Below are 14,442 nucleotides of genomic sequence, written 5' to 3'. Positions count from 1 at the left end.
GATCAGTTAAGGGAATCATAAACCAGATGGGATTTGTCAAGGCCATGAGTGGGGCATGTTAAAAACTTCTGTTCAATTTTCAGATTTTACACAAAATTCATCCTCATCCCTTTCTACCAAGCTCATGAGATGCCCAAACTAACATTTGCAAGCCCTGGAATCCCTCCAGTTTTGGAATTCAGAGCCCTCTCTTCTTGATCCTTCTCCCTCCACTGTCCCAAGAGTTAAACAATATAAAAGAATCTCTGAAATAAGCACCAAAGGTGATTTTGGTGCACAGCAAGGATGAGAATTACTGTTCTAGAGATTCTGACTCTGTTGGCTTGGGGTAGGACTTCTACCTCAGGAATGTGTGATTAAAAAGTGCCACCTGTAATTCTGATACACAGTGAGTGTTAAGAATGATCGGTACACAATAAATAACCCAGGAATGGAAAAGGAAATTTAAACTATGCAGCTGAATTACACAATGACCCTAGAAGATCAATCCAATCCAATCCAATCCAGTTTAGCAAATATGTACCAAAAACTTCCGAACTAAGCAATGAGCAGGGCACTTAGCAAAGTTAGACTGTATAGTATAGGGAAGAAGTAGCAGTGCACTGGAAACTTTTCTGTGGATAAAATTCAGTGGTATTTGTGACAGTTAATTTTATGAGTCAACTTGCCTGGGCCAAGGGATACCCAGGTCGCTGATTAAACATTATTTCTGGGTATGTCTGTGGGGATGTTTCTGGAAAAAATTAGCATTTGAACTGGTAGACTAGGGAAGCCAAGAGGGCCCTTCCCAATGTGAGTGAACATCATCCAATCCATTGTGGGCCTGAATAGAACAAAAAGGCAGAGGAATGTTAGCTCTGCGCCCCCCTGACTGCTTGAGCTGAGACAGGGACCTCCTTTGCCCTTGGTGTTCCTGGTTCTCAGGCTTTCATATCCAGCCTGGAATCTACACCATCAGTTCTCCTGCTCTTAGCCTTTAGAATTGCACCACCATCTTTCCTGGGTCTCCAGCTTGCAAAAGGCAGATAGTAGGACTTCTCAGCCTCCATAATTCATGAGCCAATACCTTTTAATAAATCACACACACACACACACACACACGCATGCACACACTTTTCTCTCAAGAACTGACTAGTACAGTATTTAACTCAGTTCACTTTTATAAACATTTATGGAGGGATCGTGTCACATCTGTTTATAAAACTTTGATTACTACCTAAAGCACTTAAAATAAAATCTGATCTCCTCACCTTGGCTCACAAGGTCCTGCATGATCTCACCAGTCTCTTCTCAAGCCACTCTGCCTGTGAGTCACTCCCTACCTCCTGCAACACCAGTCTTCTAGCTCCTCCAACAGGCCACGCTATTGTCCAGCCAGCTTCTGAACACACTGTTCCCTCTGCTAGGACCGCTCTATGGTGTCCTTCATATATGGCAGCTCCTTCCAATTTGAATTGATTGTCTCTCCCTCTCATTCCTTAACAGAGCAATTGGTTTATTTCCTTCATAGAACACAGCATTTCTTCTATTATGCACTTGTTTGTTTTCCATCTTGCCCACTAGACTGTAAGCTTCATGAAAGGGGCCTTATCTGTCTTGTTCACTATTGTATCCAAAACATTCAACAGGCTGGCATACAGCAGGCGTCCAAAAAAAAAAAAAAATCTGTGAATAAATGATGACTACAAAGATAAGCAAGACAGTCTTTACATTTAAGAAGTGCACAATCCATCTAGCATAGCAAATAAAGAGATGAAGATGTTAGAGGGAGGAATCAAGAAAAGGGGTCCTAAAGGAATTCCATCTTGCCAGGATGAGAAGATGGGTACTAGGCATTCCAGGCAGGGTCAAGAGCTCAAACCACAGAACAAAAGGAACACAAGGGTGTAGTATGCCAGCAAAAGTCTGATTTGTCTAGAGTAGACTGTGCCAAATGATAAGAGCCGTGGATGCTTCCAGAAGTTAAGATTATAGTCTGCAAACAAGAGGCATCATAAGTTTTTAAGGAGAATGACAGCCAAGATCTGTCTTACAAAGATCACCGTGGCAACGGTGTAGCCCAGAGATCATAAGGGTTTGCATTTGTGTTAGATTTTTAAGAGGCTATAGCAACAGAGTATTTCAGATGAATACAGTCTGCAGCTGGAAGAGCCTTTCCCTAAGCAAAGATAAACTTTATGTCTCTACTTTGGTACAAGCCTGAGTAGAGAAAAATTTATTTTCAGGAACTTAACAGGTACTAATACGGACAGCAGCCAAAAACTGGAGTTACCCCTGTCACCACTTAGCTAGACTAACCAACGTCTACCAGTAATTCCGAAAAGACTGTATTGCTAAAAGGCTCCCTGATAACACAGGGCACAATCATCAAATGGCTAGAATCCAGTGGTTAATCCAAAACCAAAACCAAAACCAAAACCAAACTCCAAACAAACCCAAAAAAAAAAAAAAATTCTCGCCTACCCATCGTTAGGAGGGCGACTTCACCTCCTCTTCAATATAATGTGGTGGCACGAGAAAGACAGCCATGCCACCAGCTGTCAAGGGTCTAAACAGCGCCATTTCTTCCAACATTCCTGACAGTCTCATGCTCTGAAGGAACCGGGCATTTAACCACCCCGACCAGCAACCGGTGTTTATTTTTGGAACAGATGCTGGTGATCTGGGAAACCCAAATCGTATAGGAGAAAGCGGTCACCTGGATCTCACCAGCGGGAAGGCAGTACCAAAAGACAAAATGCCACATGCAACCGTGAGGAGGAAGGCTGAAAGCAAAACAATTTTCCAGCATATAAGTCTTAAAGTGTACCCTGCCAGATATCATGGGGGTCAGGGGGTCGCCTGGCTCCTCCTCCGCGGCGCCCCACTTGCCTATTCTGGCGCTCGACTCCGTAGGTCCGAGGCCTAAGCAGACACGAGCGCTCGGGCCAGAAAAAGGTTTTCCAAAGCGGCCAGGGCTGGGCCACATCGGGTGGAGATCGGGGGGTGTGGGGTGCGGGGATTGGCGGGAAGCAGGACCTCCCCCCGGAAATGAGCCTCACTGAGGCCTGAAAGAGGTCTCTCGTCGTTTCTCGGGCCTGGGCCCCGGACGTAAGACCTCAAGGCCTTCACCGACCCCGTCTCGCCCCGGCCCCCGAGTGGCTCTGCAGGAGGGAGGCCCCGATATCACCTTCTGGTTCACGCGGAGGTCCAGGTCCAGTCCGCGAGCCGGACCTCCGTCCCTCCTGCCTCACCGCTTCCTCCCGCCCCTGTGTCCCCACCCCGACAAGCGCGTCGTTCCATTACTTGATTAGGTCCCGGTAGTCCAAGAAGGATAAGATCAGGAGCAGGGGATCGGTGGGCAGCGATTCTAGGGTCAGAGTTGCAGGCTCGGCCTCCACTGCCGCCATCTTGCCAGGCCCGGTACAGGCCCCGCCCCCGCCGCCAGCACCGTAGCCTCTTCTTAGCGACTCGCACAGGTTTGTTATGTAACCGCCGGGTAAGCCCCGCCCACAGGGCGGGCCTAAGGCCCGCTCCCCGAAAGGCTCCGCCCACCGCCCAGGGGCCTGGCGCAGGAGCGGCAGGAGCTGTGTGCTGCTGGATTCCCACTCCATCAGTTAGTTGACCGAGCTCTGCTGGGTGCCCACGTGCAACACTTAAGATCGCTGGATCTCTCTTGTCCCATTCTGGCCCCTAAACTTTCCCAGCCGAGGCTTCCTTTCAGTGTTTGATCCTAAATCTTCAGCTTCCAATCCCTCATGAGAAATTTTACACCAGGTATCGTCGAAGCCTTGCCCCAAATCTTAAACTAAATCCTCTCCGCCCTTGGCCTCCAAATCCACTGCTTCTCTTCGTTTTCGGACCTAGAAACCGTTAATGTTCCCCCTTCAACCTCCTCCCTCTCTCCGCGTGTCCCCTGCATACAACTAGATGGCTCAGATCCACGTTGCACTAAGTAGGGGCAGAGTTGGGAATAGGCCACAGGCGCGGGCCAGAGGCTCTTCTCCCAAAATGGGGAAATGATCATAGAGGGCATAATTTTAACCACAAGTAAAAAAGTATACAGGGACTGAATCCAAGTGCTGTCACTTGGTCGTCGTGGTTATTTTTTGGCCTATTAGGACAATGCAAAGTCTACAGTAAATGGATTTTTGTTTTGTTCTTGCTGCGGTTTAATCTTAGAGGGTTAAGCGTCCAGGTGTAAAGGAGTAAGCTGAACACCCCCCAATGCGGGGCCAGGGATGGGGGGTGCGTAATCGAGGCATGATGATGACCACTCTTCAGCTTTGCCAAGGTGGAACTGGGAGAAGTGTTATGGATTGTGAGCTAAAGAATAACATTACTTATCTTACCTGGTTTCTTCTTTTTCTTTGCTTTTCCCAAAGCAATATGGTGCAAGGGGCTGTGGGGACTCTCATTTACCAGAAGTGAGAGGGTGGACTAGTGAGGAACGTCTAAATTCTCTGAGCCCATTTACTCACGTCCAAAAACCATCCCTCCCCCAAGGTGGTTTATGGGTGGTAATGAAGCTAGATATTCAATAAATGTTAACTTTTCAAGCCATTATATCTATCCATTTCCATGTTTTCCAAACTCTTCCCTATCCTGGAGAAAGTTTCCCCACACTTATTTGGAAAAGTGAAATGATCCCCATCCGCCAAAATACTCCACTCCATTTCCTCAGTTCACCGCACCTTTAAAGCTTTATGATTTTGTCTAATATTAATATCCTCTCCCTCCTCCCTCCACAGGACAGTATTAACCCTGTTTACTTTATTTATCTTATGATTTTGACGTCCTAAGAGTCATGCTGACTGGGAAGAGACTGCCCTCTAGGGTTAGTTAATTCCTGAAGAGAGCAAGCAACTGACCTGGGAGTACACCCCTCATACGCAAGCAACCGCCCCCTCGGTCTAGTGCTCACACAGCAAGCTAATATTTCCCCGGCTCTCAACCATCCCAGGGCCGGGCCCCAGGCAACTAGAGATCACACCTACAGCCCAGGGCCCACCATTCATTGTTCAAACTAGCAAATTCTAAGCTCTTTGCTCTGTGGTGCCCTGCCTTCCCAGTGGAAACCCCCCATAAAGGCCCTGGTCTGAACTCTCCCCTTGATCCAGCTTCTGCCTCCTGACCAAAACCTAACGCTTCTACAGTAGCCGTGCGCAGCGTGTTTTGCCTCTTCTCCAGGGAAATATAAGCAATTCAAATCTTTTGATGGCCTGGACTTTGCCATGTCATCACTCAGTCATCTCCATAAATTAAAACCTCAAGATACAAATGAGACACCCATCTAGCAAAAACCAAAGACTAACCCCTTTGTTTACATCTCTGTACCTCTTAGTGATTTCTGCGCATATTGAACACAGTTATTGATTTGGATTTAGGTCAGCTGTCCCCTGCTTGTGTCGCTCACCAAACCCTCAGTGTTTTTCATCGTGGTAATCCTAGGGCCTAGCCTCGCATTCAACAAGTGTGAAGTGTAAATTCAGGTTGAATGGATGAAGGCAGAGAGACATTTGCTCCTAATTCATGTTTGTCTCCACTCCTCCCTCAGGTAGGCTACTTATTTTAAATCCAAAAGCAGGTGAGAGTGTCAAGTACACCGCATTTGCTTCTGCGATCCTTTTGCATTTTCCTTTCCTTTGGGCTTGGCCCAGTTATGACCTAATGAGAAAACTGAAAGGGGGAAGTCTCCCTACTGTCGTGGTCAGGATTAACAGGAGGTCAAAGGGGCACTCACCTGGGCACAGAGTTTAAGGGGAAGTGCATGTCAAAAAACCCTCAATGATCAAGGTAAATGCTATTTTAATGCAACATTTAAAAAATCAAAACAAGTGCTGAAAAAATCCATGGTGAACAAAATACTAAAATCCTAAATAAAATAAAATAACCCAGGATTCCACAGTGCTCTACAAGCCATGCTGGATCCTAGGGCCAAAGGAAAACCATATATCTAAACACATGTTTCATTCTTTTTAAAAGTTTGTCCGCCCCTGCCGCCCGCCCCCCAAGGCCAGAAGAGACGCTCAGGTAGAGGACTTGCTCTTCCACGTGGCTGGACTCAGAGCTCCTGCCATCCTCTCTAGTCCCTCTTTCCTAGGCTGCCAGCCCCTGCCACTTTCCACCTTTGCAAGTGCCATCTGCTGCCAGCCCCTTCCGCAATAGCCCATGTCTTCCTGGGGCAGTGGCTTCAACCCAGCCTCCCTCTTCCTCCCCATCGTGGTATGAAGCAGGTAGAGGAGGCTGGAGGAGTAATGCCTGTGGCAGGGCCTAGGAGGGCCCTTTCCTGGGCTGTGGTTTTCCGCTACCACCCCCTACCTCCATATGCCCAATAATGGCAGGAAAGAGGTCGGAAGAGGGAGCAGAGCTTACCTATTTGAGTCCTCTGGGCCAAGTTGAGGGCGAGGGCTCTGGAGTCTGTGCACCTGGGTGGGAGGTGCAGTTCCTCCAAGTCTGCTCATTGTTTTGGAAACTAGTCTCTAAGGGGCAAAGAAGGATTTCATTAAAAACAGTCTTTGCTTGCCATTACTATTCCTATGGTAGATCAGAAAGCACAAGGTTCCGACAGGAGAGTTTTTGTGCAGGCTTCTCTTTTCTCTCAGGAATGAAGATGAATAATGCCTAAGAAATAAATATACTTACATATTCTCTTTAGAACCCTGGTGTCATCTTGGAATGTGGTAAGTAGCTCTTGGTGCACAGTGCCGTACCCCTAGGTCGTTATACTGTAGCCTCCTGGGCTTCACGGTTGCCATCAGCTCCTGCGGTAAATCCCTCAGACACTTATTCACATCTTATCATGTGCAAGGGTCTGGGCCAGGGGCTGTAAGAAATCAAGATGAACACAGTGTGGCTTCCGCTTTGAAACAGTTACTCTTCAGAAGGCGAGAGACACAGTTGCTAACTGGTTGGGGGACAGACAAATCCATATGACCCGCGAGTCTCATTTTCTCCCTCATTTTCATGATATAGCAGCTGGCTGCCTCAGCAGATCTGCGTGCTGGGAGGCCGGATAGGCAGGCACCAGACACTGAGCTCCAGAGGCTCCCCCTAAATGGCGACTTAGCTGTGCCCCGCCCCCTGTGTGAACGCCGTCACTCAGGGTCCCTCTCTATTAAGCTCTTTCTGGGACATGTCCCATCTCCTGCCCAGCCTAGGCACCCCTCTCAGTGGGAGGATGGGAGCCGAGGGTGCGAAGGGGAGCGAGAGGGGTCCTGTGCACTGCCTTCCTTCTTTGCTTGTACGCGCCCCCCACCTCAACATTTTGTATTTATACTGAATGGCACTGGTGGTACTGGTAGCTGCATGAAGGTCTCTCTCCACTTTGTCTCATACAGTTTTTGGAAATGGCCTTGTCCAATTGGGCCTCCAGGGGCAGGAGACATTCTTGGGAGATTCCCAGGGGGGTCCTGCCAGGTCGCAGGGGGCCCGGGGCTGGGCAAGGCCAGGCCTGGCATTAGCACTCCTGGTTGTGCTGAGGCAGCCTGGGCACCGTAGAGCCCTGGAGATGAGGGGGTGGGATGACGGGGTGGGGGACGAGGGGGGGCTGCCTGATACCAACTCGCCCAGACAGGTGCGTCACCCAGAAGGAGCTCCGCCTCTACAGGGCCCAGGAAAATCCAGGGGGATGCTTCTGCTTTTGGGCGGGAAGCAGGGAAAAGGAGAAAATTACTGGGATGTGTGAAGATTAGGGGCTGCCAAAGCAGCACAGACTGGCAGGCAGGCTGCTGGGTTGATGCAAAAAGCTGGGATGGATTTAGCTGCTCCTGTGGAGCAAACCCACTGACAAACCCAGGGCGGAGGAGAAGCCCGGAATGGATAAGGGATTTAAAGGTACAGTTCCTAGTCATTCAAACCAGGTCTGGGACATGGTTCCCTGCTCCTCCCTTGGATGCGACTTATAATATTCCCCAATTGGCTAAACAAATGTCAGTCGTTCTGTTTGGAAACTGTCTCCTGTTTTCTTGCAGTCTATGTAACCGATATGAACCTTCTGGATGCATGGAGAGTAGACCTGCCGATTTGACACATTTAAAGCGTCCCCTATCAGTGACCTCTAAAATGATGAATACAATGATGCTAAAATCACATCATTGAATCAAGGGCAGAGAAAATGCAGTCTTCTCATGCAGGATGCACTAGAGGCCAGGGTGTGAGCCACCCACTCAGTAGCCTGTAAGGCTGTGGAAGCCACTCGCGTCTGGAGCCTTCCTGTGTCCTTCTGAAGATTAAACAGGTCCATTTATCCACTGTTGTCCCTGCTGTACGTGACAGACACCATAAGCATGGCTGAACTAGTGACACGCGGTATGCGGGTTCAGATGGACTAAAACTATTCTGGGGGGTGGGGCAGGGTGGGACTACTCTCCAGGAGGAAGGGAAAGGCCGGTCTGTGCCCTGGGCTCTGTCCTGTGCCCTGGGCTCTGTCCTGTGCCCTGGGAGGCTATGAACGACTTTGTTCGGTTCCCTTGTCTCCTGGCTTCCAGATGGATTCAGCCAATGGAAATGAGACTCCCATTTCTTGTCAGCCAAACCTATAAGGACTTCCTTCTGTTGCCAAGCCTGAAACTAGCCCATTCTGGGAAAGGGGTTTGCGGAAGCGGGGAAAGAGAAAATAGGGGGTCTCATCTCCGCCAGCTGGGGCTGTGGCTATGCTGTGTTTCACAGGGGGGCCCGCGCCCGTCCGTGCCCTCTCTCACATCTGCGGCCCCTCCAGCTCTGAGGCACACGTCCCTCTTGTTGCTCTCTAAGGGTTGGATACAGCTCCCTTGGCGGCCAGTCCCTGGGCACCTCGCCATCCTTATGGGTCCCCTCGTCCTGCTCATAGCTCTGTGAGTAATCTTCTCATTGAGCTCTGTTCAGTTACGTTCCTTTGACAGTTTTGTCTGCCTCCTTAGAGGACCCTGACTGATGTCATCTGCCTTCACCTCCCCAGGCATGCAGGGCTGTTTCGCCGTCCCCAGTAGTACGTTGCCTCTGAGGGAACTGACGCTAACACCGTGAGGACTGCTGCTTGGGGACAGACAGTGCACTACGTTCATGGCACAAGCTCCGCGTGGAGGGCAGGCGCTCCGTGGCGTCCCATCTTGGAAGGGTTGACCACGGGTGGACGATGAGCGTGGAAAGTTTGGGAGGCGACGGGTGTGTTTCCCACCTCCACTGTGGTGATGGTATCATGACAGCACATATACATCCAAATTCATCCACATGTGCCCATTACATATGTGTGATTTTTTTAGTATCTCTATTGTGCCTCAGAAAAGCTGCACAAGAGAAAAGAAGAAATGATTCTGCCACGCATGTGGCCTTCTTGGGGATTTCCAGTGCAGCTACCAGCTAGTGATGGGAATGGAGGCCCACACCTTGATTGTCCTACTTTGGAAACAACATTCTCCAGACATAGGAATTTTACGGCTGGCTTTATATTGCAGACAAGCAGCCATATCTGAGGAGGGGGCTCCTGTGAGAAGAAGCGTGAAATCAGTCCAGCCATCAGTAAAGCAAATCTTGTTCTGGAGACCCTCCATCTTCATCAGGCCCATGGAATTACTGACGTCAGGGTTCAGTCTCACAGCAGATCGGAGACTTTGGAAATGAGACACCCATTTCTTGTCTGCCAAGCCTATAAGGACTTCCTTCTGTTGCCAAGCCTGAAACTAGCCCATTCTGGGAAAGGGAATGTCACTGAAAGGAAAATGATTCCATCGCCTGGCATTCCCACCATGTGTTTGGTCCTGATTTGTCTGAATGGAAATACCCAGAAAGTATGGTAGCAATATGGAAATGGTACCTCTGACCTAGGCCCAAGCCTGGTTCCTGACACCTTAGCCGACATCGGGAACAGCCCCACCTACTGTTAAAACCTATGTTCACTCATGAAATAACTTGCTTCTCTCATGGCCAAATCCCATGGAATGCCACAGCCATAAGATGCTGGGACCCACAGCACAAGACATGCTAAACAACTGGCTAAACTTCAGGTGTTATTCTTTGTTGTTGTTGTTTTTAATTTTTTAAATTGATTTTGGAGAGAGGGGATAGGAGAGAGAGATAGACAGACAGACAGACATGGATTTGTTGTTTTACTTCTTTATGCACCAGACATGCTAAATAATTGGCTGAAGTTCAGGTGTTATTTCTTTTTTCTTTTCTTTTCTTTTTTTAGAGGGAGAGTGGTCGGGCAGGGGGAGAGAGAAAGAGACATCAGTTTGTTGTTTCACTTATATATGCAGTCAGCGGTTGATTCTGGTACGTGCCCTGACCGGGGAGGACCCACAACCTCGGCATACGATGCTCTAACCAACTGAGCTGCCTGGCCAGGGCCAGGTGTTATTCTTGGCTGTGGGACAGAGGGCTCTAAGACTGACAGCAACAAATCTTTACACAGGATCGTCCAAGAAACAAATGCCAAGAGGCGATTCAATTGGTGAGAGAGGTACTGGTGGGGGTGGGGGGTGGGGGCAGGGCTTGTGAGGAACAAAAGGGAAGGAGTGAGAGTAGGCAACAAGAGCCTTCAGACCACAATGCAGTTCTGAGGCTGGGAAAAGAGAAGTCCAAGGAAAGAAGACTGATCAGGAAGAATCTCAGACTGGACTGCAGCTCGGAGAATGTCTCACCAGGCCCATGGAGGATACTGGAGCCTAAGCTGTCCGGGGCGGGTGGGGGGAAGCCTGGGGACCAACGGGACTGGCCTGCACTAATGCCCTCACGAGGTCAGTCATGGGCTGGGAGACACCTAGAGGGAGCGTGACTTTGATGCAAAAGCAAAGTGGGCGGCATAAGGAGAACTGTACAGATTAATGGAATCAAACTGAGGGTCTAGAAAGAAACCCATTCACTGAAGTCAACAGATTTTCAACAAGGACAATAAGAAAGTTCCATGAGGACAGAATAATATTTTCAACAAATAGTGCTGGGACAACTGGCCAGTCACAGGCAAAAGGATGAAGTTGGCTGCTAACATTACACTATATACAAAAATGAACTCAAAATGGGTCCATTGTCTAAATAGTAGAGCTAAAACCATACAGCTCTTAGAAGAAAACATACAGGTAAATCTTTCTGACCTTCACAATGGATTCTTAGGTATGACACTAAAACCACGAGCAACAAAAGAAAAAGTAGATACATGGGACATCATGGAAATTCAACACTTTTGTGCTTTAATGGACCTTATTGAAAAAGTGAAAAGACAGCCCAGCCCTGCCGGGGGCGGCTCAGTTGATTGGGCATCGTCTTGCAGGACTACAGCTTGATCCCCAGTCAGGTCTGGGCTGAGGTCCGGTCCTTGGTCTGCCTGGGAGAGTCTGAGGGGCAACCTATGAATGTTTCTCACATCGAGGTTTCTCTCCCTCTTTTCCTCCCTCCCTCCTCCCCTCCATCTCTAAAAAAAAAGAAAAAGACAATCCTTATAATGGGAGAAAATACTTGCAAAATATATATCTGATAAGGGACTTGTTTGTGCGTGTCTGTGTACCTCACCTGGACACACCCTCTGAGTTACGAAGTGGGGCCTGGGGCGGAGGTCCTGCCTCCCCTGCCCCTGGTGTCCCTGCAAACTCCTGCACTTGTGTGTGGCCCTGGTGGGACATGTGTCCTTGTCCTCTTGCATGATGGTTCCAACCACAAAGGCACAGGTCCACTTTGTCTCTTATTTTTAGAAGTGATCATTTTAAACTGGGCCACTACACGGGTGGGGAACATTTCTTAGGGTTGGGTCTCAGGAAGGGCTGGGGACTGGTGACCAGGATCCCAGGCGTCTGCAAGCCCAGGAGTGGGTGAGGCGGCCTGAGTCCAGCAATCTGGCCACTTGGGGGGTCTGCTCTGGGATCTGGGAGGGCAGCGGAGGGTTGCAGGGACTCTGCTACCTCTGGCGCCCCTAAGTGAGTGGGCCATTTGAAAAAGGGGTAGATTCGCTGCAGAAGGAAAAACCTGGTCGCAGGGAGGCTGCTCATTGCCAGCAAAAGGGGGACCGGCAACCGAAGGAAAAGGGTGGAAACGCAGGCAGCGGTGCTAGAGGAACCAGTTACAGCAGCTGTCAGGCTAGCCGCCAAACCAAGGGCTGCGGGAAAACCTGGCGTGGACTAAGCTACTCCTTGAGGCAAAAACCAGAACAGGTCTATTGTCCAGTGGGCAAACCGGAATGGCTCTAGGAGAATCACAGAGACTGGACCAGCGGGAATCAGGACTAGGTTTGGGATTCAGCCCCTGACCCCTTCCTCCTGCCCTCCCCACCTCCCCAAATCCCCACCCCCTCTCTCCTGCCCTTCTGCAGAGGGGGCTCCAGATTTCATGGATTTGCTGGAAAACAGAGCTTACAAGGCTATTTGTTGGTAGTAGTACGAGGTCTGTCCTTTGCCAGTCAGTGTAATTAGTAAGCCTGACCTTGATCTTGGGCCCTGGAATGTCTGCACTGAATTCATTCACAGCGACCCCTGCCAGTGTCGTTTATAAACAATGGACTGAGACCATGGGCAAGAATTATCTTAGTCCAGAAAACTGGACTAAACTGAATCATTAAACTAATTTTATTCCTATTACCAAGAAAAGGGAAACTGCAGAGGCTCTGTAGCTCCTGGAAGCTCCACCATCTGCTGTGGCTATAATCCCTCCTTCCCCAGGGGAGGCCCGGCTGCCCCCACCTTTGTGTCGCTCGGCCCTCACCTCTGGGTTGGCCAGGGATCCCCTCGCTTTCCTCTTCTTTCCCAGGAGACTGACTGCCCACTTTTGTCCGCTTATTTTCAAGTGTAGGGGCCAATGTTAGATAAGGCTTTCTTAAAATGGGATTCAGGGAGTCAAATAAGGTCTGGTAATTACCCTCAAGGATCAACCACTAGTATTTACTCAAAATTTAATGTGTATGGGAATGTTTCCTTGTGAAGAGGGTTGATGACTTTCAAAGATGACCCCAAAATGGTCAACAGGCTTAAACTCAGTACCTGAGGGCTATTCCTCAGAAAAGGCTGTCTTTGGTGGAGCCTCTGCCAAAGCCAGTATCAATTCAGCCTTTGTCGGTGTCCTCCACTCAGATATATTCATTCTCTCCCTCTGGCCGTCTCTCACCCTTACCTCCAACATGCATGTTGATTTGTGAGTATTGTATTAGTAGTAGCAGTATTTATTAGTAATGTATTAGTTTTAGTTTTAAGCCTCACATGCTGTTGACTTATTTTTTGAACACTCGTCTTAATTACCCTCAAGGATCAACCACTAGAAGAAAAACCTGAAAATCATTCTTGGTAATATGACTAGACTGGAAAAGCCCAAGCAGGTACTTTATAATCTAGATTAGAAGTGCAATGCTGAGGTGAAGTTCAGATATGACTTCTTTTCCACCTAGGGAGGAGCAATTGGTATGGCAGATCATGGAGCTCCACATCAGGGGGAAATCATCAAGGATCCACGCAGGGGGCTGGGAGCGACCACTGGTGGTCCTGTGGGAAGACTCACGGTGGGGATGGGACTCGCTAGCCTCTGTCTAGCACTCACCGTGCGCGGGGGCCGCTCGAAGGCGCGGTAAAGGGCAGGCGCCAGAGCTGCAACCGAATTCTATTTTGATTCATGTTACATACTCTTTCGCTTAAGGTTTTAGCAGGTAGAGGTCTTCAACAGCACAAATAAGATATAATGCTAAATCAAGAGATTTATATGGTAGGAGTTTTGTCTATATTTCTTTCCTAGGGCAGGCCTGAGCCACAATGAAAGACCATTTTCTTTGAAGAGACTATTTTGGAAGAATGTTGATCAGGCAGCTTTAGTACTGCTCTTTAGACATAACTGCCGTTCTTTTTTTTTTTTTTTTAACTGTCTTCCAAGTCATTTATCCCTAGGTTCCCATATCTCTAGGGATATAAAAAGGGAGAGAGAAAGAAAGGAACTGATCAGGACCAACTCCTGGGGAAGACGGAAAAGCTGACCATGGAAATACCATGGACCATGGTGTTCCTTTGCTTCTTGCCTAGTGACATTATTCTGGGAATTGCATCATCTGGGGCAAAATTCAGGGATCAGTATTGGTCCTCTGAAAATACATTTGACCAAAAAGACAATGGTTTATAAACTCCAAAAATGGCTAGTTTTCAAGTTATGTCTCCGGTGAACGCTGTTTCTACAGGTTCCAAGAAATACTATCCACTCATTTCTATCGCCTTCTGCTCGCTCAGTCCCAAGTGAGAGGAAATGATGATCTCTATCTTTACCTCATGTGTTAACTGTGTACAACTCTGACAATAGCGATAATGGTGAGATTGTTAATAGAATAGCATGAAATGAAGGTAATAATGTAAATGTGCCTCATATACTGTCTTTTTAATTGCAGGCCACTCAGTAAGTATTGAATTTTACTCTGTTGCAAACCATTCACCAAATATTTATCAAGTGCTAGTAAATACATGATTTTCTGGCATCCTGGAGAAAGCAATAAACAGACACGCCCCTGCCCTTGCATGTTTTGTTTCCTGT

At 48.5% G+C, this 14,442-nt stretch overlaps 1 protein-coding gene across 2 annotated transcripts in view; it reads right to left on the bottom strand.

Annotated features, from left to right (window-relative positions):
- FBXO3 (F-box protein 3) overlaps positions 1-3,433 on the bottom strand; it is a 36,750-nt gene extending 33,317 nt beyond the window's left edge. For both annotated transcript variants that reach the window (XM_054585932.1, XM_054585933.1), the window contains exon 1: positions 3,286-3,433. In XM_054585932.1, the coding sequence (XP_054441907.1) occupies positions 3,286-3,389 (104 nt within the window). In that variant the 5' untranslated portion in view covers positions 3,390-3,433. The remainder of the gene's footprint in view (positions 1-3,285) is intronic.
- Between the last annotated feature and the right edge of the window lie 11,009 nt (positions 3,434-14,442).

The sequence above is a fragment of the Pteronotus mesoamericanus genome, unplaced genomic scaffold, assembly GCF_021234165.1.
Source record: "Pteronotus mesoamericanus isolate MK-2021 breed Mesoamerican mustached bat unplaced genomic scaffold, CSHL_Meso_final contig_90, whole genome shotgun sequence".
Classification (NCBI taxonomy): Eukaryota; Metazoa; Chordata; class Mammalia; order Chiroptera; family Mormoopidae; genus Pteronotus; species Pteronotus mesoamericanus.
Note: the sequence above shows the minus strand (reverse complement) of the source record. Positions and strands in the feature narration are given on the sequence as shown.